Source organism: Geotrypetes seraphini, chromosome 1, assembly GCF_902459505.1.
Source record: "Geotrypetes seraphini chromosome 1, aGeoSer1.1, whole genome shotgun sequence".
NCBI lineage: Eukaryota > Metazoa > Chordata > Amphibia > Gymnophiona > Dermophiidae > Geotrypetes > Geotrypetes seraphini.
In genome coordinates, this window is record NC_047084.1 from 225,479,334 (window position 1) to 225,504,879 (window position 25,546).

Genomic DNA, 25,546 nt, shown 5'->3' on the forward strand with positions numbered 1-25,546 from the left:
CAAAGGCTAAAACCTTTACCGTATGGTCAGCAAATGCCATCCCTGTCACAGCAGGATCCCGTACTATTGTTCTTAAAAAGGGCTCTAAATAGAGCAAAAAAAGAAGTGGAGACAATGGACAACCCTGCCGAGTTCCACGTCTATCGGAAAACTCTCAGTGATGGTGTCATTAATTAATAAATTCGCTACCGGGGAGGCATATAAAGTCTTTAAAGCCTGTGCATACCAACCTGACACTCCCATATAATCCAGGACACCAAACAGAAATGTCCAGTCAACTTGATCAAAGGCACGAGCTGCATCTAAACTCACCAATAATAAGGGAATTTCATGGACTTGTGCATGGGCCATAGTTAAAAGTACCTTACAAACATTTTGTATGGACTGTCTGCCCCTCACAAATCCCACCTGCTCTACCCCAAGATCAGGGAGAAGTAAGGACAGACAGTCTGCCAAAATTTTTGCTAAAATTTTAACATCTACATTAAGGAGTGAAATGGGGCGATATGATTCAGTGGAAGTGGCCTCCTTTCCTGGTTTCAAAATTAGTGTGATCCATACCTCATTAGCACCCGGGGGGAAGCTCCCTTGTGCAATAATGTGGGTAAAATAATCTCTCAAGGGAGTGCCAATCTGAGAGGACAGCAATTTATAAAATTCGGCTGTGAAACCATCAGCTCTGGGGGCAGAGAAATTCCTCTGATTCTGAATCACCCTCTGTAATTCCCTAGATGTGATAGGGGCATTTAAAGTAGCAATGTCTGCGTCAAGAAGCTTGGGTAAGCCCAAATCAGCAAGGTAGTCCCCAGTCAGGGAACCCGCTTCCTGAGTATGCTGTGCATAGAAATCCTGAAAGTAGGACCTAAAGAGGTTTGCAATCTGGGATGTTTTTTATGGTGAAGTCTCCCCGTTTCATCTTTTATCCCCAGTATAAAACGCTGTCCTCGCGCCCTCTTCGTGAGATAAAATAACAATTTGCCTGCACGATTACCATATTTATGATAATTAAATTTTTGATAAAATAACATCTTCATCGTGCGTTCATGAATATGGGTGTTAAGAGATGTCTCTATGAAAATTATAGATTCCCTAGCAGCAGAAGATGGACAGGCTGCGTAATGTTGCTTAGCAGCCGCTAAGTCTCTCTCCAAACGGAGAGTACTCCTAGATAACCGACGATTTCGGGCTATTACATAAGCAATACAATCCCCCCCCCCCTAAGGACCGCCTTAGCTGTACTCCAAAACAATTCCTGGTTATTCATATGTTGACCATTAAACTCCAGAAACTCCTCCCACTTTTTTTGTAAATATTCTTTAAAATGAGCATCGTGAAACAAATAACTAGGAAAACACCAATCGGTTGGTCCCCTGACACCAAAACCAATATTTACATCAAGCCAAATCAGGGCATGATTGGAAATAATCACGGGTCCAATGACTGCCGAGTCTACATTCAGAAAGGAGTGCCTAGTAGTAAGAATATAGTCAGTCCTAGAAAATGTACCATGGGTTCTAGATCTATGAGTATAATCTCGTTCTGTAGTATGTAGTAATCGCCAGGGGTCCACTAAGACCAAGGCCAATCATAAATATGGAATTCCATGAGTCCCCATCTCCGACGGAGAAGGTCCAGGATTAGAGTGATCACAACAGGGATCAAGAACCTGATTATAGTCGCCTGCCAGAAGCAATGGGTCCCCTATGTGTGCTACCAATACTGCCGTCAAACGCTCAAAAAAAGAGTGATCATAAACATTCGGAGCATATATACTCAAAAGAAAGAAGGAGTATGTACCCACAGTAACATGGAGCAATATAAAACGGCCCGCATTCCACTAGGCATGTCTGCTGTGGCAGGGATTTTTTAAAATTAAAATGGCTACACCTGCTTTTTTTTGTGGCGAGGAAGCTGCATAAACTTCACCCACCCAGGATCTCTTTAATTTGGAATGTTCATCGTCCGTCAAACGAGTTTCTTGGAGACACACTATATCCGCTTTATAACGTTTCAACTGGTTACAAATTTTTGTTCGTTTAATTACCCTCAAAATTTATAACGGTTATAGGGAAGTACATATAAGCTTTCCTGACCTGAGTGGAGGCACTCCATGGGTGGGTTTGGCTTACATGCATTCATTATAAAATAAAAAATGTGTGTGTAAAATAAGCTGGGAAATTGTGCATGCTTCTTATTTGATGTAAAAACCAAAACAAAGAAAACTGCAGACAGATGTACAAAGATGCAGGCTAAATTTATTGAAACAAACTCACGAATGCGGTTAATGTTACCACCTTGAACCAAACCAGAAGACCCGACATTGTCCGTGTTTTGGTAAACACCTTCATCAGGGGTCCCAGATGGATAAGGTATCAAATAAAACCGCAGACGAAAAACCTAGCCTGTGCGCGTGAGAACAACAGCAACGAGATGATTCAAAGTTATTGGGGGGAAGGTGCTAAATCCAAAGGAAATGATCTCTTCCTGACACAGTCAAGGAGTTTATTCAGTATTGGGGGTGCTCAAATACTCACAGACCTGACTCCTATGGATATAATTATATTTGTGTATTTTATAGGGTCACTTGAAGAAAAGCAAGCGTGCACATACTCTCTCTGCTTTTTAAAACTGGCATAACTTAATTAGCGAAAAAATCCATTCAAAAAAAGAAAACGTAAAATAATTATTTGTGTATTTTATAGGGTCACTTGAAAAAAAGCAAGCATGCACATACTCTCTCTGCTTTTTAAAACTGGCATAATTTAATTAGTGAAAAAATCCATTCAAAAAAAGAAACATACTTACGAGTGTAAGAACATAAGAACATAAGAAGCGCCATCTCCGGATCAGACCTTCGGTCCATCAAGTCCGGCGATCCGCACACGCGGAGGCCCTGCTAGGTATTCACCTGGCTTATTTTATAGCCAACCATATCTTTATATGCCTATCTCAAGGAGATATGCATCTAGTTTGCTTTTGAAACCTAGGACTGTCGATTCCGCAATAATCTCCCCTGGGAGAGTATTCCAGATGTCAACCACTCTCTGTGTGAAGCAGAACTTCCTGACATTAGTCCTGAACTTGCCCCCCCTTAGCTTCATTTCATGTCCTCTTGTCCGTGTCAAATTGGACATTGTAAATAATCTTCTCTGCTCTATTTTGTCAATTCCTTTCAGTATTTTGAAGGTCTCGATCATATCCCCACGCAGTCTCCTTTTCTCAAGGGAGAACAATCCCAGTGTTTTAACATTTAACAGCTGTACATTTAACAGCCTTTTATAAAATTTGCCTCTTAGGGGGTCATTTGTACCACAGAAAGGTGGAATATCAAATCCATGACAAACCTTTTGCTCATTTAGTAGCAGTTCATGCATGGTAATGCTGTTGTGGCACATTATTTGCTGCATGGCCCCACCACCACCCTGAAATTCAAGTGTAGAGGGGGGAAGTCCCTTCCAATGTCTGTAGCAGTACTTTTTAAAACTGATTTGCTACAGCTCTTTCCATTTCAGTGTCTGAGGGGGAAAAGTTTAGTATATCTGTCCCTCAAGGTGCCAGCAACTTCCTTTTCTGCCATCTGACGGCACCCTTTTGATAGATGAGACAAACAGGAAATTATCTCTGCTTCACTTATCACCATGATAAACTATAAAAATGAAGGGTAGCATAAATCTCTTTCCTTGTAGCAGAAACTCTCCACACATTTCACTTTCAGTATCTATATAGAAAATCTCATTCTTAGAAAATATTCCAATTATTCACTATATATAAAAATCTGAAGGGACAAATGATTCTTTTACAAACTGGCACAAAACATGAATTTGCAAATTGCCAAATGATAATCGAGGAGAGGAGTAACATCAGACTTGTAACTTTATAAGGATCATAGGGCATCCTATAGCACACAGCTATTCCAGTGCCTGCTCCAACAATCCAAATCGTTTAATCATTTGTTTCTCCCCCGTCTCTCTCTCTTTGTAAAGTCTTTAACACACAACAATGTGTTGTTTAATAAATTTAACACTATGGGCCAGAGTCACTAAACGTACCTATCCTGTATCGATTGTCACTAAACCGGTTTGACTGGTTTTGCAATCGTTCGTGTTCCCTGACCCGATTCACTAAACTGTTGTCTGTTGTATTTCTCCGAACACTCGCCCAATCTCTGATCCGAGCATGCTAATGAGGGGAAATGCCATGCAAAAGTAGGCAGCGATTGAATCACAAACTAGAAGAAGAAATACCGATTGGGTTTGACGATCCGAAAAAGAGCGACTGCTGAGGGCCAGTCTCTCACGATCCTTGCTGACTCTTCTGCCCTGAAATATCAGTATAGAGGTTACAATCCTGCATAAAACAACTATATAAAATAACTATAGATATGCACAAGATCTCATTTGTTTGTTATATGCTGTATCATGTGCACATTGTGAGCATGTGTGTTTAAAACACGTGGAAGTTCTGTTTGATACAAAGGCACGGACAGGAGTATTTTCTATTTTAAGGATTTTATCCCATATCGATGCATTCCACATGGTTCTCTATTACTGAAGTATAGGACAATTCAGACCCCTGAAGAAGGAGTGTTTCTCTGAAACACAGACCGTGTTGGGTCTGGTCTCCATCTATAAGAGAGCCATCCTTTGGAAAACATAATTTTACTGACTTTCAATAAAAGTTCCTGCACCTTGTATATTCTTCTCTGCAGTTTCTTTTTGTTTTTGGTGCTTTCCCATTACTGCAGATTCATTGGATTTCTCTTTGTTTTGCTTTATGTTCAAGTTAATCTCCATGCCAGTGTCTACACCGACCTCATCGGTACCAGCCCAGCCTAAGCGTAGTTCTCATAGGCCACTAAATGTCACTCTGCTTCACATCGACGCTCATCTTCAGAGTGTCATTCTGTGTCCAAGAGGCATCGACGATCTCACTCCCAGCGCTGCTGGTTGTTTTCCTCAGAGCATCAATCATTGTCAAAACATCAACACTCTTCTTCCCATCGAGATTCTGCGTTGAGTCATTGAAGGTCTTTATTGGGACATTGAGCAGCTTTCATAGAACCATCGGTGCTCTTCAACGAGACATTGACGATTCTCATCTTAATGTTTACATTCCCAGTCTAAGTATTCCACTTCGAAACATGCATCAACTAGATCATCACGGTACCTGTGATCCCTTTCTTCAGTATCATCAGGTTGGTACTGTCATCGTAAAGAATCTGCAAACCTCGATCAAGACTCTGATTTAATTTCAGATCATAGTGACTCAGAGTGGGAGGACAATTTATCATCTCCTGAATCTTATGTTATACCTTCAGAATCGTCTCTCCCACCACCTAGGAGAAGATGACCTCCTGAAAATCTTTCTTTCACCAAGTACATCAGGCAGTTGGATAAAAGAGCTTCCTGTAAAATTGGAAGCAGATATTGAACCAAGGGCCAAATTACTGGAGGCATTAGACTTTGATGAACCTCCCAAGGAGCTTTTGAAATTGCCTCATCACAATCTGTTGAAAGAATCTCTTCTGAAGAATTGGGAGACTCCACTGTCAGTGACTAACGCTCCTAGGAAGCTGGACTCTCTATATAGGATTATTTCTTGTCCAGGATTTGATAAACCGGAACTCCAACATCAGTCCAACATTGCTGGTAGAATCCACTCTTAAGAAGACATCTAGCTCCAGTCTATTCCACAGCCCCTCCATGTTGTGAAGGCAGAACCATGGATAAGTTTGGCTGTCATTTATATCAGAATTCAATACTATCTAACAGAGTCTTGAATTACAATTTTTTCATGTCTTCTTATTTCAAGCAGTTGTTGAAAAAGACTTCAGTATTTGAACAGTACATTCCACCAGCTCATTTTCCTGAATTCAAGCATATTACTTATACCCTAATGCAAATCAGAAAGTATATGGCTTGTATTGCTTTTGATGCATTTGAGCTGTTGTACAGAGCTTTGGCTATGGCCATAGCTATGAGACAGTTGGCATGGTTGGCAGTCTGTGATATGGACATCAAGATCGATTGGGTAACATAACATGTGTAGTAGAAGAGCTGTTTGGAGAGAAAGTAGAGTCTGCCACACAGAAGCTGACTCAACATGAGTAGAGTTGGAACATCCTTAATAAAACAAAGAGACCTCAATCTACCAAACCTGCTCAGAAGTCGTTTTCTTATTCTTATAAGAGATGGTATACTGCTTCTTCAGCTAAACCTCCACCTCAGAAGAGACAGAGACAGCAAAAACCTCAAAAGCAGCAACCATCTACGTCTCAGAAACCAGCCGTCTTTTTGACCTGCTTCTAGAGAGCATAGTCCATGTAACACCTTTACAGCCTCTTCCTCTTCCCATTGGAGGTTGTCTTTATTATTTTTACCTCTGATAGACTCTTGTTACCAATGATACATGGGTCTTAAGAATTATAAATGAAGGGTATTCGCTTAATTTTGAATCCATTCCTCCAAACTACCCTCCAAGAGAGTCCTCTATTACATCTCAACAGATATCCCTTTTTCTTCAAGAAATAGACACTTCACTTCAACTCATTGCCATATCAAGGGTTTTACTCCAGGTATTTTCTAATTCCAAAGAAGACGGGAGGTATATGTCCAATTCTCAACCTCCAAAATCTCAACAAATATCTCGTCAGAGAAAGTTTTGCATTTTATCTGTGGTGATATTATATCCTCTTCTAGATCAATGAAGTCAATTTTCAAAAGTCTCAACTACAACCCTCTCAATGATTCCAATTTATAGGAGCCATACTAAACACCAATCAGTTACGAGCTTATCTTCCTCAACAGAGACAAGACAATATAATTCATCTTTGCAATTAAGTCTCCACTCTGCAAACACTGCCAGCCAGACAGATGATGTGACTCGTAGACTACATGGCATCCACAGTCCACGTTACCCCATTCGCTCGCCTACATCTCAGGTTGCCTTAGTGGACTCTGGCTTCTATGTGGTCTCAGGCCTTCGACCCCTTATCCATGAAGATCAAGGTTACTTCACTAATTCAAAAATCTCTTCAGTGGTGGATGAATCCAATCAATCTTTCCAAGAGTCTTCTTTTCCAGGTTCCTCCACATCAAAAAGTTATTACAACAGATGCATCCATATATGCTTGGGGGGCTCACTTGCACAGCCTCGAGACAAGGTTTTTGGAATTCGCAAGAGAAATCATTACACATCAACTTGTTGGAATTGAAAGCTATTTAAAAGGCTCTCATCACTTTTCAAAATTCTCAGTCCAACCAAGTTGTACTAGTCTAAACAGATAAGTTCCAATGTATTACATCAACAAACAGGGCAGTGGTGGCTCTCTTCTCCTTTGTCAAGAAGCCCTAAGCATCTGGAATTGGGTGATTCCTCCCAATATATTTCTAAAGGCTATATATGTCCAAGGGAATCAGAATCTCTTGGTCGACAAGCTCATCAGATTCCTTCGGCCTCAAGAGCGATCTCTAAACTCCAAAGTACTCTGTCACATTTTCCAGTTATGAGGAACTCCACAGATAGATCTAGTTGCATCTCCCCTCAATCACAAATTTCCTCCAGACAATACTCTCCACAACGTCTCGAGGTAGATGCATTTTGTCTGGATTGGTCAAACAAATTCCTTTATGCATTTCCACCGATCCCTCTCATTTTGAAAACTGTGGTTAAATTCAAGAGAGAGTCGGATACCATGATCTTGATAGCTCCTCGATGGCCCAGACAACCTTGGTTTTCCCTTCTACTTTAGCTGACTATCCACTACAAATCTTTCCCTCTCTGATCCTGTTCAAGCCATTATTGCTACATCCAGAAAACCATCTACACAGCAATGCTATCAACAGACATGGACACGTTTTACTTCCTGGTGTTCTCTTCATCACCAAGAACCTTCATCCTCTTTACTTCCTTCATTTCTGGATTACCTTCTCCATCTCTCCACTTCTGAACTCAAAAATCACTTTGGACAGAATCCACCTCAGTGCTATTAGTGCTTTCCATACGCCTGTCGACAATAAACCTCTGGCAACTCATTCTCGGGTTTCAAAGTTTATGAAAGGACTTTTTAACTCCAAACCTCAGCTGAAACCACATCCAGTTCTCTGGGATCTTAATGTAGGTTTTGCCAAGTTAATGAAGCCTCCCTTTGAGCCACTAGCATCTACTCATCTCAAGTTCCTTACCTGGAAAGTGGTTTTCATGATCGCTGTCACTTTTGCTCAATGAATCAATAAACTTCAAGCATTGGTTTCCAACCTACCATATACAGTATTTCACCATGACAAGGTGGTTCTTTGCACTCATCCTAAATTCCTTCCAAAAGTTGTCACGGAATTTCATCTGAATCAATCCATTGTGTTTCCAATCTTCTTTCTAAAGCCTCATTCTCATCCTGGAGAAGCAGCTCTTCATACGTTGGACTGTAAGCATGCCTTGGCATACTATCTACAAAAAAACTAAGTCACACAGGACTTCACCACAATTGTTCATCTCCTTTGATCTCAACAAACTAGGCTGTCCTGTCACCAATCATTTCTAAATGGTTGGTGGCCTGTATTTCCTTCTGCTATGCTCAGGCTGAGTTGCACCTCAAGGGACATGTTAGGGCACACAAAGTTCGAGTGATGGCAGCCATTGGTCCTCAATTCACATATTCATATCTCACTATTGTCTAGAATCCTATTCCAGACGAGATGGACATTTCGGCTAAGCAGTATTACAGAATTTATTTTCTTCTTAATGGTCAGCTCTCCCTCCATCCCATTATATTCAGCTAGGGAGTCCCACGTGTGAGAAAATGCTGCCTGCTTGTCCTAGGATAAAGCACAGTTACTTACCGTAACAGGTGTTATCCGGAGAGAGCAGGCAGAGATTCTCACAACCCACCCACCTCCTCTGGTTGGCTTCTTAGCTTGCTTACAGAACTGATGTACTGCGAATCCTCGTGCATGAGCGGTGCAGGCAGTCTAAAAGCTTATGAATTCTTAAAGTGCCAGTACACTTTTCACTGTCTGTAACAGGCTCCATGGATGACTTCACCCACATGTGAGAATATCTGTCTGCTGTCTCTGGATAACACCTGTTATGGTAAGTAACTGCGCCTTTTCTACCTTTCCACTGTACACTTCCCCCTCCCCATTCGCGGTTCCTGTACTCGCGGTTTCATATAATCGCAATTTTTTTCTGGGGAGGGGGAAAATAAAAAAAACAGTCTTAATGTAAAAAAAATCCATCTTTTTTTCCTCCCTGCCGCCTTCCCGGCCTTACCTGGTGGTCTAGAGGGCTTTTGGGGCAGGAGCAATCTTCCTACGCTCCTGCCCTGTGCAGATCGCCATGAGGAAATGGCTGCTGGGAGTTCCCGTAGTCTCTCGAGACTACGTCGGGAACTCCCTAAAGCCATTTCCTGATGGCGATCTGCACGGGGCAGGAACGTAGGAAGATCGCTCCTGCCCCAAAAGCCCTTTAGACCACCAGGTAAGGCTGGGAAGGCGGCAGGGAGGTGGGGGTGGGTCAGAGCTGGATAATTGCGGTTTTTCGGCATTCGCGGTCCGGCTCTGCCCGTATCACCTGCGAATGACGAGGGAGAAGTGTAGTTTGGCTCTCTGTAACCACAAGACCAGTCCAAGGTTCCTGTACAATACAGCTCAAACTTACAGAGAGCTGTGTTGTGGTGGAGAAGTAGGAAACACGCTGCTTCCTTTGCAGCACCACAAAAGCAAAAAAGACTTGGGAGTGTGATATCCTAGGTGCCAGGTACAATTTCTGCCTTTTACAATTGTACAGAAGACAAAACAACAAAATCCAAATACATAGAAACATAGAAATAGACGGCAGATAAGGGCCATGGCCCATCTAGTCTGCCCACCCCAATGACCCTCCCCTACCTTTCTCTGTGAATAGATCCCATGTGTCTATCCCATTTGGCCTTAAAATCAGGCACGCTGCTGGCCTCAATCACCTGAAATGGAAGACTATTCCAGCAATCAACCACCCTTTCAGTGAAAAATAATTTCCTGGTGTTCCCATGCAGTTTTCCGCCCCTGATTTTCCACGGATGCCCCCTTGTTGCTGCGGGACCCTTGAAAAAGAAGATATCTTCTTCCACCTCGATGCGGCCTGTGAGATACTTGAATGTCTCGATCATGTCACCCCTCTCTCTGCGTTCCTCGAGTGAGTACAGCTGCAACTTATCCAGCCGTTCCTCGTATGGGAGATCCTTGAGTCCCGAGACCATCCGGGTGGCCATTCTCTGGACCGACTCCAGTCTCAGCACCAGAAGGTTCCACAAAGGAAATGAAGCAGGAAAACAACAAAACAATTGTGGAACAAAAGATCGGTTTGTAGTTTAAGAAGCGTCCATTTTAGACTACATTATAGAATTATGAGCTGTGCTGCTTGTTTGTAGCCTCTTAACTACTTGAATTTTTTTTGTGACTTTTATGTTTTCATATTTAAGACAGCCAAGAAAGACCCCCGAGGAAGGCATTTTAATTTTGCTGAAACATGACCTGGCTCATTTTTATTGTATACATTATTTGGTTTCTATCCTGTGGGTCACTTGCGACTGTATACACCCTTTGTGGATTATTTTTAAGATTATGGTTTTTGTTATTTGAACACTTATTAAACTACAAACTGGTACAGTCAAACCTCGGTTTGCGAGTGTTTTGCAAGATGAGCAAAACATTGCCGCAAATCGTGCGTTGCAAACCGAGTGTTGACTCAATTTGCGAGTGCCCGCTCCCCCCCGCGATCCCGGCAACCCCCGTCGAGCGCCCAAACACCATCCCTTACCCCGATTTGGCATTGGCACCAGAAGGCCTTGAGCATACGCAGATGCTCAAGGCCCAGCCCAGCCAAGAGGGAGGATCTTCGGGCACCGTCATGTCCTGTGTGTTGGTGCTGGTGCTGATGCCAAATCAGGGTAAGGGATGGCGTTTGGGTGGGTGTGGGATGCTGGATTGCAGGGGGGGGCAACACCGGTTCTTGGAGGGGGCGTTTGCAGGGAGGGGGTGTTCGCTGGTGTGGGGGGGGCGATGCCGGTTCTCAGGGGGGGTGGAGCAGCACCGGTGGCCTCGGGGGTGGGGGAGTAAGATGAAGCAGCACCGATGGCTTTGGGGGGAAAACGAATCAAACGAGTTTCCATTCATTCCTATGGGGAAACTCGCTTTGATATATGAGCAATTTGGTTTATGAGCATGCTTCTGGAATGAATTATGTTCGTAAACCAAGGTTCCACTGTACTTCTAATCTTCTGTTCCACAATCTTTTTGTTTTGTTTTTACAATTGTAATCTAATCTAATCTAAACCTTAAGTTTATATACCGCATCATCTCCATGAGAATGGAGCTCGACACGGTTTACACCTGCAAAGTAGCCCAGAGCATTCAGTGTGCCGGCCTGCGCTAAAATCCGCTATCGCAATTTTGTAAAAGGGGGTTTACTGATGTAGAATATTCTGAAGATATTGTTTTGATGGAAGAATCAAAATCCAAGGCCCAAGAGCTGCTAAATATAATCAGAAAGAGCAGGAAAACAGAAGATGGAGATGGTTTCTTATTATTTTTATATAGTTTGAGATATTTATTAACTTGGACTGCTAGAAAATAATAATTTTATTGCACATTGTATAAAGTCGTGCATATTATTTTGTTGTTAAATTTTAACAAGTTATAAGAAACATATGCTTTGTTTGCATTTACAAAATCTTTTAAATGCGGGTTGGGTATGGGGATGGTGCGGGGATGTAAAATAATTGACTGGTAATAGGTGACAGTAGCAATATGTTGGGGTTGGAGTGGGTACAGAAAAGAATTGATTGGAGATTGGGACCAGATTTTGTCCCCATGCACACCTCTAAAGCAGAGCCTGGCTCATTGTATTCTTTCTAACATCTCAGCAAGTGTTTAAGTATGTATGCGTGTCTGTGTTTGTATCTGTAAGAAATGTTCACAGGGTAATGTAATGGAAAATGTTGCTCATGAAAAGGTTTTTTTATGTCAACTCAGTCCTTAGAGGAACAGTGGTTGTCAGGTCCATGAATTTTTCTTTTTGGTTAGGTTGAACAAGCCTGCACTCTTCCCCTTTCTCCATATTTCTACCCCAGCCTCTAAACATTTGGTAACTGTCACTCTCCTGCCTCACTCTGCTTGTTGTCACAATGCATACTAGATCAAACCAAATGTTCATCGGGTCCAGCAATCTTGTTCTTGAGAGTAGCCAATCCAACTCGTAAGTAATTAGGAGGATCCAAAAGAGTACAGCCATTTATTACTGCTCAGTCACAGCCTTAGCAGAGACTTATTTTCTCCTAAAACGTGTCTAAATCCCTTTTAAACTCATCTATGCTAACTGCTTTGATCATTTGTCTATCATTCTCATTTTATTGTCCAGTAGTAAGGATGGAGTGCTCATCCAGCATTTGAGATACTATATTTAATTCCAGCCTGTAATGCGAACTCTGATGTGTTATAAGTTGTGTGTGGTGTCCTGCTTTGCAGTCTTTTTTTAACTGTTCACATACAGGGCTGCTACAATGCCACTAGCTAGACTAATGTGGATGTATTTTTTTTTTTTTTTTTTTTTTTAATGCTCATTTTCAGCGTATTTAACAAGCTGAGACCATCTGTTTGTGTATGTGCATTTTTATTAAATTAATATAGCTTGAGGAAGTGACGTCATCGTGGCTGATGGCAGCCTAGAGCGATAGCTCCGCGGACCCCCGTGCTGTTTTTGGCGATCTTCGCGCGATTTCGCGTGCCTGCACTGTCTGCCTCCCTCAGCTTGTCTGTGAAGCTGCTTTGCTGCGTCTCGATGGCGACGCGAAAAAAACAAACGGATATTAAAGCGTTCTCCTCACCGATCCCGAATGGGCCTCTTAAACCTGGCTCTAAAATGGCGCCCGATCCGGCCGCGGCTGCGGAGGGCCCACCTGCTGATGCAACACTGCCGACTCTACAGCTGGAGATGCGTGGTTGGTTCCAGGAACTGAAATCTGAAATCTCTGCAGTTCGAGCTGATATCCATGCTGTTGTTGCTGAGCTAAAACGAGAGGTGGGTGAAATCGGGAATCGGGTGGGAGAGACGGAGGTTGCAGTGGAAGCACATGGCTCTGAAATAACACAGCTGAGAGGCAGGATTGCAGCGCTGGAAGAAAAAGCTGATGTGAGCACCCTTAAGCTGGAAGATCTGGAAAATCGCTCCAGACGGTGCAACCTTCGCTTTCGGGGTGTGCCAGACACTGTTTCTGACCCTCGCTGTATGGAGGTGATTGATCATATATGTATACAGGCACTAGAGACTGCTGGTTTGCCTGTGGAAGTGGGTAAACCATTGCTGGATAGGGCTCACCGCATCCCTGGCCCTCGTGATGTGAACCGCCCTCGTGATGTTGTAGCTTGTTTCCATCGCTATATGGATAAGGAGCATGTGCTTAGGGCGGTGAGGCGCTCGGGGGGAACCGTTAAATGGGAAGAAGCGGACATTGATGTCTATCCTGATGTGGCTCCAGCAACCCTGGCCCGCCGTCGCACATATAGAGACTGTACCCGTATACTGCAGGAGCGCAGTGTTCAATATAGATGGATTTATCCTATTGGACTGGCTTTTACACATGCTGGCAAGAACTACACTGCAATTTCTGTGGCTGATGTTCAGTCTCGAATGGTGGAAGCAGGTTTGATGACAGCTTCGGAAATGGCTCCACTGCCTCAGAGGTCACCTATACCCAAATCAGGAAGAGGGCTGGGATGGCAGAGAGTGGCTAGGTCGGCTGCAGCCCGTCGTCCTTTGGAAACGGCCACGTCCTCATCCCTTTGAACTTTTGTGTTTGTGAGATGTGTTCCTGAACTTTTGTGCTGTGTATGTTTCTTTTTCTTTTTCTTTTTGCAGTGCGGCTTCTGTCGCGAAGGTTATTTATAGGGCTTGGTCTGGGGGTCCATTTGTGAACTGTTTCTCTACACTTCCTGTACCGTGGTTGCCAGGTGCTTTGGTAGCTGGACCATGTGGGGTGTTGTTGGGGGGTTGGGGGGAGGGGGGGGTGCTGGGGCTGGGAAGGGTTGTGACCGAGTGCTCTTTTGTATGACTGTATGGGAGTATGTTAGTATATTGTTTTTCTTAAGGTTGAGATTGCAGGGGTTGGTTGATTTGACTGCTTTGGGACATGGTATGGATTTGGTGACAAAGTGCTTTTTCTTCTTTAGTATGAATGGATAAACTTACTTTGCTGTCTTACAATGTACATGGTTTGAATTCACCACAAAAGCGACGCTTGTTATTTAAGGAATTGAGCCGTCTGAATAGTGCTGTTGGATTTATTCAGGAGACCCATTTCCAATCTCACTTTGAGAAATTGCTTACACACAATAGCTATCCTCATGTTTTCCTTTCCTCTAATAAAATCCGGAAAAAGACTCAGGGGGTGGGTATTTTAATTCATAAACGTGTCCAGGTGGTATTGAGAGAGGTGGTGCGGGATGTTGAAGGCCGCTACATTCTGGTCAAGGCTGAGTTGGATGGCACCTTATATAGTTTACTGAATGTCTATGCCCCAAATGTTGGTCAGGGGGCCTTCTTTACGTTGTTAGAACGTGTGCTGTTGGACCATGTAGACGGTACTCTCCTTGTGGGTGGAGATTTTAACCTCACTTGCTATCCTCAGGAGGATAATTCAAATTCTTCCATCCGCTACGCTAGAAGCGACAGAAGAGCTTTGCTGCGCTTCCTGCGTAGACATGATTTGATAGATGTGTGGCGTTATTTACATCCAGGCACGCGAGATTACACATTTTATTCATCGAAACATAATTCATATACTAGAATTGATATGTGGATGCTGCCTCGTATTGCCCTGCCTCGAGCCCTGGCCTCCAGTATTGAGCCCCGGGTGTGGTCAGATCATGCTCCTTTGACCCTGGAGTTACAGGTTGGGCAGGTTAGAGGCGGCCGTCGCATGTGGCGTATGAATGACTCTTTGTTGAAAGATCCCAATACTTTGACTCTTTTAGAGGCTGATGTCAAGGAATTTTTTGTATTCAACGACATAGCTGGCATTAATGTTGCAATTCTTTGGGAAAGTTTTAAGGCTACCCTTCGGGGTTGTTGTATCTCGAGGGGGTCGTACAGAAATCAATGTCGAGTGGCTCGCAGATTAGAACTAGTGTCCCGCCTTCGACGCCTAGAGAATGCTCACAAGAGAGCCCCATCGGTGGCTGGGGGGGTAGCGCTGACGGAGTGCCGGAGAGATTTACAAGAACTTGATTTAGAGGGCATGGCTTGGGCCCTGCAGAGGCGGAAACAACGGTTTTTTGAATGGGGTGGTAGGGCAGGTCGCTTGTTAGCTGCACAGATCAAGCAAACTCAAGCACAACATTCCATAACTCGGATTCGTAATGACTCGGGTCAGCTTTGTGTAAATGATGGGGACATCCATCAGGCTTTTTTATCCTTCTATCAGACTCTGTACACTCCGGAAATTGAAACCACGGAGGGGGAGATAGATGCTTTTCTATCTAGCGTCACCTTGCCTTGTTTGGCGGAAGTTGATGCGGAGTGGCTCTCTTCCCCTATTCAACCCGCTGAGGTGGTAGCGGCTATACGCCATTTGGCTGCTTCCAAAGCACCGGGTGTTGATGGCTTTTCCCCCCTGTTTTATAAGAAAATGGAGGCCCATATAGTCAATCCTCTGACTAGATTGTTTAATTCTTTTTTGGAGGGGGATTGTCTGCCGTATTCGTTTCGTCAGGCAGCGGTCTCCCTTCTTCTCAAGCCTGGGAAAGATCCCCTCCTTTGTGGGTCTTACCGCCCTATCTCATTGTTAGGAGTTGATTATAAGCTGTTTACCCGTATTTTGGCAGTCCGGCTGCAACGTTTTCTTCCTTACCTAGTTCATGGAGATCAGTGTGGCTTTATTTCAGGGAGGCAACCTGGTGATAATATCCGAAGAGTGTTAGATCTTATTGGAGTGGCCCATCAAGATTCGGTTCCGGCAGTCCTGTTATCAGTTGACGCTGAAAAAGCCTTTGATAGGGTTTATTGGCCGTTTATGTTAGCGGCCTTGAAGAAGATGGGCATTTCGGGTGCTTTTCTACACTGGGTGACTTTATTATATGCTGCTCCGGAGGCTTGTTTAAGAGTTAATGGAAGATATACTGCTAATTTTATGATTCGTAGAGGAACTAGGCAAGGGTGCCCTCTGTCACCACTGATTTTCGCGCTAGTCATGGAACCTTTAGCAGCCTCTATACGTGCGAATGCTGATATTCAGGGAATTGTGGTGGGTGGTGAAGAGCATAAGATTTTATTGTATGCTGATGATATTTTGTTTACCTTGACCCACCCGCATCGTTCTTTGACGGAGGCGCTTCGTGTTTTGACTACGTTTGGTGTGGTGGCTGGCTTTAAAATTAACATCGAAAAATCTGAATTGCTTAACGTTTCCCTTCCGGACTTGTTGGTAACGGACTTACGTGCTAGGTTCTCGTTTCGGTGGGCGGTTAAATCCATTAAATACCTTGGTGTGCGTATATCTCGAAGACTTACTGACCTTTTTGAATTGAATTACCCTCCGTTGCTAAGAACTGTATTTGCTGATCTGGATCGATGGGAGGGGTTGAGATTGTCTTGGATGGGTAGGATTAGTGCTTTGCGTATGAATGTGTTGCCTCGTTTTTTGTATCTGTTCTCCTGCCTACCTCTCTCAATTCCTAAACGGTTCTTGCTTAGGCTACAAAGGCGGGCCTTTGCTTATATCTGGACACGTAAACCCCCTAGGGTGCGGAGGGAACGTATGTACTGGGACAGGTTACATGGGGGAATGGGTGTCCCTGATTTTTCTACATATTACTATGCATCCCAACTGCAGGGACTGTTTCATTGGGCATATCCCTCCCAGCGCTGGGTCTCACTAGAACAGGCCTTACAACCTACTTACCCTTTGGCAGCAGTGCCCTGGCTGTCTTTTGATATCCTTCGGGATCTGCAGACTGGGACATCTTATGGGATGGAATGTACTTTGCATGCATGGAGCAGGGTTAGACGAGCTTGGTTCCCACGTCAGCGCTATTTTTATGCTACTCCCATTAGATTTGCCCCTGATTTTCTGCCTGCTAAAGATACTGGGATTTTTCGGCGTTGGGAAATGGAGGGTCTCAGGGTCCTAGGTCAGCTGGTAGTGGGGGGACAACTGGTACCCTTTGCTGCCTTGCAATCTATATATGCCCTCCCCTCGACTGATTTTTTCGCCTATGTCCAACTTCGAGATTTTTTGGCGAAGAGGGTGATCCCGGAGTGGGAAGGGGCAGACTCTGCTTTTTTACAAGTTTTTAGGATGGGATCTGGGGTGGGCCTTATTTCACGTCTCTATAGGGCTCTTTTATACACTAGACCACAGGCCCACACATATGAACATCGTTGGGAACTCTTGCTGGGGAGGGCCTTGGATTATCGACAATGGGACTGTCTTTATGGTACACTGCTGAGAGTCTCCTTGGCATCTCCCTTAGTGGAGCAGGGATATAAGATGCTATTTCAGTGGTACCTCACGCCAGAAAAGGTGCACCGTTTCTATCACTGTGGGAACGGGCACTGTTGGCGCAACTGTGGGTGTTTGGGCTCCTTTGGGCATGTGTGGTGGGACTGTATTAAGATTGTACCTTTTTGGAAGATGGTTCAACGACTGCTGATTGATGTGTTACGCTTACCCATCCTATTGCGTATGGAAACATTTTTACTTAACTATCCTTTGGGGGGTTTGGATGTGGATCAGAATCATTTTGTGGCCCTGGTTGCTACGGCAGCCAGACTTTTAGTGGCTACATATTGGAAGCGTGACTCTTTGCCTTCTCGTACTGAACTGTTACATAAGATTGACCAAATTTACTTGATGTCCAAATTGACTGCTTTAAATAATGATTCCTGTGGAACGTTTCATCGACAGTGGTCTCGTTATAGCTCCTGGCGAGGTTTACTTTGAAACTTTTCTTACTTTTCTTTTTCATCTTCCTTTGTTTTAGGCTTATATTGTATCACTCGGTGGGGGGGGGGGTGGGGGGGTTCTGTTGTTTCATATGGGCAATGTACTTTTGCTGTTGGCATACTGCCTGTGTACTGTTTTCATTTTGTTTAATAAAATCTTAAACTTCAAAAAAAAAAAAAAAAAAAAAAAAATTAATATAGCTTATTCTGCATTTAAATTTCAGATTCTGAAGAAGAAGAGATGCAGATTGTGAAGAAATCCAAGAAACCACCTGAGGAATCACTGTTGTCATTAAAGCCTGTAAAAATTACCAAGCAGGATCCAATCACTTACGTCTCAGAGACAGGTAATGAGAGAGTTCAGCTAAAATTCAAGACCATTTTGTTAAATTTTATTTAAACAGTTTGGCAAAACTGAAATGTAGCATAACTAGAATTAAGTAAAATTTATTTAGAGAACAATTCCTAGAATAAAATCTTTTTTTTTCCAAATTCCATTTTAAATGTTCCATACCACAGGTTCAAATAAAAAGGATAAAGTTTTGATGTTGCTGGATGCTAGGAGAGTTGATGACAAATAATTTTCAGATCATCTTTTTGTATTAATGAATCCTAGCCATTTGGCTTCCATTTCAAGATGGATTTGTAAGTCTATTTTTTCACCATTTATTGGGTGTGATAAGCGAACCATTGATTTCTTTGAGGATACACTCTACGAGGAGTGTGACTTCTTCATGGGTGGAGTCCCGGGCAGTTCTGCCTGAGGAAATTTGTATGGCAGCCATACTTTCATGAAATTTTGCCAGATGGATGTGGCGGCATGAATGGACGTCACTTTTGGGTTCTTGGTACTAGTAGCAGGCTCTTCTGCCCCATCCTAGACACAGGGGACTGCTTTGGTACGTCCCACTGGTTCAAGACTCATATGCCTTTAGCACCAGAAGGGAAGATTACTTCAATACTTCAATAATCTTTCTAGTAGAAAGGCATATGAGTCTTGAAGGCCCTCCGTATCAGATTTCAGTTTTGCCTGCTTACTGTCTTGGACATGTGTGTTTTCTAGATGCTTGTCCTTTTCTTGTCAGACAGGTCTGAAGAGTGATAAATACCTGGAAGGTCTCCACAGTGTCTAGAGGTATCCTTCTTGAGAGGAGAAGTTTGTAGATAGCTATCTTCTGTTTATGTGTGTGTGTGTGTGTGTGTGTGTTGCACTCAGATAGGTGGCTTGTTGAGTTCCACCTGGTTTTCTATTCCTTTTGTAGTGGTTACCAACTGCTTTGATATGAACTGAGAAGCAAGAGCAAAGATAGAGGAGGCGGAGCTGAAAAAGATAGATGATGTCTTCTACACAACTCACAATTAACTGGTTCAAAACTCATGTGCCTTTCTACTAGAAAGATTTTCAAGGTATGAACCTAATTTTACCTTGTGATACTATTAGGTCCATCATTGTGAAATGGAAACATTGTGGTGCCACCAAGGCACAGACTTGATCATTGTTCCTTGATCATTCTTCTTTCAAAGACAATAGCCATGGGTTCAGGAAATTGATGAGGAAAGGTGCCTGAAGACTGGAGGGTTGTCAGCATAACACCAATTTTTAAAAATGGTTTTGTGCCCTGGATTGACCACTGCTGGAAACAAGATCCTGGGCTTGAAGGCCTTGTGGTTTGATCCAGTATGACAATTCTTATGTTCTTATGTACTGTGAATCTAATCTAATCTAGTATTTCTGAGTCGTGCTATACCTAAACAGGTTCAAGGCGACTTACAATATTTCATTAGTATAACTCAGTTGCTAGTCTGATTTGTTAGCATCATTAGCAAAATTAATTCATTGGTTACAGATACATATAATTGGCTATATCCCTAATTGACGTGACAGTCATTAGCATTTGCGTATGTCCTTAAAGCATTTTCCATTTCCATATGTCATTATCATATTGGTTTGATGGTCAAGAACCACCTAAAATTATCTGTCCCTCACACCCTTCTTTTTGGGGCTGTTTCCAGAGGTTATCTGTTCATGACCTTTGTCCTTTTCCAAGAAACGACCCACACCCAGTACCGGTTCTGCATTCTTTAGAAGAGCAGTTAGTGGCTTTGCATACGTGCAAGGCCTGCTGTCCACATACAGGTCCAAAGTCCTTTAAGTTTCCATGATCCATAGCACTAACAGCTATTTCTGTTCTGTTCTTAAAGATCATGTGATTTGCAAGGAGAAATTACCCCATCTGTGGTGGGCAACTGTCATTGAGGCAGGCTCGCCAGGGGATTTTTGCAGCTTCAGGTCACAAATGTCTCTGTGTGAATAGGCCTCATGCCTAGTTTATTGTTCATTGCTTTGCCAAGCAGGAATCTCTCTTATAGACAGGGGCTTTGGGAGCCTAGCATCACACAGGGTGAGGGTCTTATACATCTGTGGATATGGTCGCATGAGTCTTTCCTGTCACACAGGTTTCTATGCTTTAGCTGTTAGTCTTGCAATCCTTCCGTGCAGTCTGTAGGTTTCATCTTGATAGAAGAGCAGTTCCAGCTAGAGGAAATTTCCCTATAACTCACAAAAGGCAGCATCTCATTTCAAAGTGTCTGTGAGATGTATGTCTTGAAACACTTTTTACTCAGCTTGACATGTTTTTTATGTCCCATGGTCATGTCTTCTTGTCCTTCGGGGAGGGGGGCCAATCAGTATGCTCCTTCAGTTTCTAACTCTTAATTATATTTGAATATATCTGTTGTAATTCTTTCACATTAAAAGTGTAGGGTATGTTGTGTTGATAAATAAAACAAACTCCTGATTTAATGCATTTTGGACTTACATTTTTAACGTGCTGCTGTCTAAAAATTAAAAGGAAGTGAATATTTTTACAAGGCATTGGATTGAGTTGCTGCAGAGTAGTAGGCCCTGCATGTGTGCAGGAAAGACTTTTTCTATTTTGCTGAAATATTTTTGCATTTGGTGTCATGTGCAGTTACATGACTAACCTAGATGACTGAACTGTTACTTCCTGACCATGGAAATAAAGATTTTGGTTCCGTGTTTGTCAATACATATTTCAGAGATTCTCTTTTCAGAAAATAAGTGTTATGATAGATACACTGAAAAGTTAATCCTGCAGTGCTACTATAGCTAATGATTTCTGAGGTAGTTTGGTAGATTTGTTCTAGTTTTCTATAATTTAATTTTTTCATGTATTTTTTTCTTTCTTTTTCATATTAACAACAGAAGATATAATAATAATAATAACTTTATTCTTCTATACCGCCACAGTCAAATGAGTTCTAGGCGGTTCACATCGAAGAAGGCTGGACAATCAGCGAATTACAGAATGCAAGAAGAGCGGGGACAATTTATTACATAAGAAATAGATATGATTTATTACATAAGAAATAGATACAACTTATTACATAAGAAATAGATAAAAGGAAAATATGAATCTTAGATCTCATGTATGCAACCCAAGGAATAAAGCTGATCAATCTGCACAATTTAGAATGGAGCTGGCAATGAGGCGAATTGCAGAATGAAGCGAATTATAGAATAAAGTGAGTTGCAGAATAAGGTGGATTACAGGATAAAGCAAATTACTGGATAAGCGAATTACAGAATAAAACTGGACAGTCGGCGAATTACCGGATACAAGTAGTGAGGGTATAACTTATTAACAAGAAATAGTTAAAAGGGAAATATGAATCTTAAGTATGTAATTTAGGTCTCATGAATGCAACCCAAGGAGTAACGTTGGACAATCAGCGAATTGCAAAATGCAGAAAGTGAGGGAACAACATATTACACAGAGTTTGACAGAGGGGAAATATAACTTTGTAGGTAGTGAGGCTACTGTTTAGGAGATGAATTTGTCAAACGGAACGGTTTCATTAGCTCTCCGGAAGGTGCCGTAGGTCAGCCTGGCTCCATTAATGTAATTACCCAGCCAGGATTGCTGTTTACTTGCTTGGAACATGAAGGACCTGTCCAAAAAGGATTTGTATTTGCAGCTTGTGATCTTTGGGTATGTAAATATGTTATGGTTTCTGGTTGACCGTGTGGGGTTGTGTAGTATAAAATGTGGTAGTAGGTAAGAAGGTGCTAGCCCCAGACCTGCTTGAAACAAATACAGGCAAACTTGAACATTATTTGCGCCTCCATTGGCAACCAGTGCAACCTTCTGTAGCAGGGGTAGGGAACTCCGGTCCTCGAGAGCTGTATTCCAGTTGGGTTTTCAGGATTTCCCCAATGAATATGCATTGAAAGCAGTGCATGCAAATAAATCTCATGCATATTCATTGGGGAAATCCTGAAAACCTGACTGGAATACGGCTCTTGAGGACTGGAGTTCCCTACCCTTGTTCTGTAGTAAGGGCTAATGGGGTAATTTTTCCTCAATCCGAAGATCAAGCGAACTGTGGTGTTTTGCACTATTCTTAATTTTTGTACTGTTTTCTTTGGGATACCTAGATAAACGATGTTGCAGTAGTCCAGAATTGATAGAATCAGAGACTGCACCAGTAATCTAAAGGATGTAGTGTCAAAGTATTTTTTGATGGTCCTTAGTTTCCACAGTGTACAAAAGCATTTCTTCACCACTAAGTTTGTGTGGTCAGCCATGGTTAGATGTGTGTCTAGTGTGATTCCTAGTATTTTTATAGTTTTGGAAATTGGGCATTCGTGGCCGTTTAGTTGTAACGATGTTCTGGTAATTTTATCCTTGGGGCTTGCCAAAAAGACTTTTGTCTTTTCTGTGTTTAGTTTCAGTTTGAAGTTGATTGTCCATTTTTCAATTTCGGTCATTATGTGAGAGATGTGATCTAGAATTTCATTTGTTATGTTATTTAAGGGAATTAAGATAGAAAAGTCATCTGCATATATGTAATAGTTTAAGTTTAACTTTTGTAATAGATGACCTAAGGATGAGATGTAAATGTTGAATAGTGTGGGTGATAATGGGGAGCCTTGGGGAACCCCTGAGGGGTTTTTCCATGGGCTAGAGCAGGGGTGCCCAACGCGTCGATCGCGATCGACCAGTAGCTCAGGAAGGCAACGTGAGTCGATTGCAGAGCCCATCCCGGGCTCTGTGATAGACTCGTGTTGCCGTCCCGATCTACCGGGCCTATCAGCCTTCCTCTCCCCGACGTCAAAGACGCCGACGCCGGGCATTAGGCTGTTTTTTGTCATTTCGGGGGGGGGGGGGGAGGCGTGGTGGTGTGGCGGCGGCAGCAGCAGCAACAGCAACAGCCTGAAAAAGAAATCATCCTGGCCCGGGTCGGTGTCATACTCCGGAACTTCTACCTCTTCCAGCAGCCCTCTCCCTTCTACCTGCTTCCTGCCACACCCCCTACTCCGCAGCTATCTTCGGCAACTCAGCAGCAGCAGCGATCGACACAAGCTTCTGACGTCGGGGCCTACCCTCTGCGAGTCCCGCTTGTTTCAACTTCCTTTTTCCACAAAGGCGGGACTCGTAGAGGGAAGGCCTAGATGTCGGCAGCTTGTCTTGATCACCACTGCTGACGAGTTGCTTAAGAGAGCCGCGGAGCAGAGGGGTTTTGCCAGGTGCAGGTAGAAGGGAGAGGGCCAGATGCAGGACTCGTGGGTGAGGGAGCAAAAGAGAGAGAGAAAGAGAGAGGGGAGGGAAACAAAAGGAAATATTTCATACTGGGCTGGGCCGGAGTGGAGGAGGGTGGAAAGATTCTGGCTACAGGGTGCATTAACAAAGGAAAAGGGGGGAAAGCTGAAAATGGAGATAGTGACACAAAGAAGAGAAAGAGTAAGCAGGACCTACTGAATAAGGATAGAGATACAGAGGGGACATGAAGAGGAGGTGAAATAGAGACATAGAAGTAATGCTGAAAAATTGTGTGGGGGGGGGGAGATAGACATTGAAAGGGCAAATGGTGAACATGGGGTAAAGACAAGGACAGAGACAAATGAAGATTCTGAAAAAGTGGTGAGATAGGGATATAGGTGAGATGGACACAAAGAAGGGTGATGCTGGAAAATAGGTGGAATGGTAATTCTGACAGACACAGAAGGGAAATGCTGGATCAAGGAGAGATGGGGCTCAGGCTGGATGGAATGAGGAGAAATGCCTTGTTGGCCCGGAACTTCCTCTCCTACGTCAGAATTGACATCAGGGAGCGGAATGCTGGTCAGCGCAACGCTTCTGCAGGGAAAGCTTGGGACGGCGGTGGCTTGGGGGCTGTTCCCCGATGGCGGTGGCAGCAAACCGAGTGGCTTGGGGGAGGGCACGGAGAAAGAAAGAAAGGGGGCAGACAGGACAGGGAGACAGAAAGAAGGGGGAACAGGGAGACAGAAAGAAAAAGTTGGGGGAGAGAATAAGGTCTGGAGGAGAGGAAACATACAGGAGGCTGAAAGAAAGGAAGAAAGATTGGATGCACAGTCAGAAGAAGAAAGTGCAACCAGAGACTCATGAAATCACCAAACAGCAAAGGTAGGAAAAATGATTTTATTTTCAATTTAGTGATCAAAATGTGTCGGTTTTGAGAATTTATATCTGCTGTCTATATTTTGCACTAAGGCTCCCTTTTACTAAACCGCAATAGCGTTTTTTAGCGCAGGGAGCCTATGAGCATTGAGAGCAGCGCGAGGCATTTAGCGTAACTCCCTGTGATAAAACCTACTATTGTGGTTTAGTAAAAAGGGAGGGGGTGTATTTGTCTATTTTTGTATTTTGTTACTGAGGTGACATTGCATAGAGTCATCTGCCGTGACCTCTTTGAAAAAACCCGGAATATGAATAATTAACATTTTCTCTGCCTTTCAGTGTGCTTTGTGGTTTTTTTTAATTTTATTGTTGGTAGATCATTTTGACTTAGTCATTATAAAAGTAGCTCGCAAGCCCATAAAGTGTGGGCACCCCTGGGCTAGAGTAATTCCCATCGCTGGCCACTTGGTATGATCCGTTTGTTAGGAAGGCCTGGAACCATTTCTTAACTTTTCCCAAGAGCCCCATTGTGTCTAGGCATAGTAGCATTATTTCGTGGTCTACTAGATCGAATGCACTAAAATCAGAGCACTTGTACCATTGCTGAAAAGACCATAGAGGTGGTTAAGGATGGAAGCTATAACTGTTTCCGTGCTTTAACCTTTTCTGAATCCTAATTGATGTTCACTAAGGATGTTAACATTTGTCTAAGTAGTTCACTAGTGCCAAGTTGGCCAATCCTTCTTGTAGCTTAGCGAATAGGGGAGATGCTCGCTATAGGCCTATAGTTGGATATCAGGGCTGTTGAGTTTCTTTGATCTTTGGAGATAGGTGTGATCAGTATGTGACCCATTTCCTCATTCAATGTCCCGTTAGTAAGAGTAGTTGTTAGCCAAGTGAATAGCTCCTTTTTAAAGTCAGGTGGAGCAACTTTCATGATCTTAGAGGGACATTCATTCAGTAAGCAGTTTGATTTGGTGTATTTATTGAACAAAGTTAAGAATTGATGCCAGTTTGGAAACTCGAAGTGGTCCCATAGCATGTCTGCTCTGGACTCCTGTTCGTGGGGTCCAAAATAGAATTCTGTGTTGATTATGGGCGTAGGTATTGTTGCTCTTAGGTCAGTAATT

At 43.1% G+C, this 25,546-nt stretch overlaps 1 protein-coding gene across 7 annotated transcripts in view; it reads left to right on the forward strand.

The window, feature by feature from the left end:
• Positions 1–25,546, forward strand: part of RFC1 (replication factor C subunit 1) — a 363,193-nt gene that overhangs the window by 55,910 nt on the left and 281,737 nt on the right. For 6 of the 7 annotated variants that reach the window (XM_033947362.1, XM_033947360.1, XM_033947358.1 and 3 more), the window contains exon 4: positions 18,198–18,320. In XM_033947362.1, the coding sequence (XP_033803253.1) occupies positions 18,198–18,320 (123 nt within the window). Of the gene's footprint in view, positions 1–18,197; positions 18,321–25,546 lie in introns of those variants that run through there. The other variant, XM_033947363.1, reaches the window with a different exon arrangement.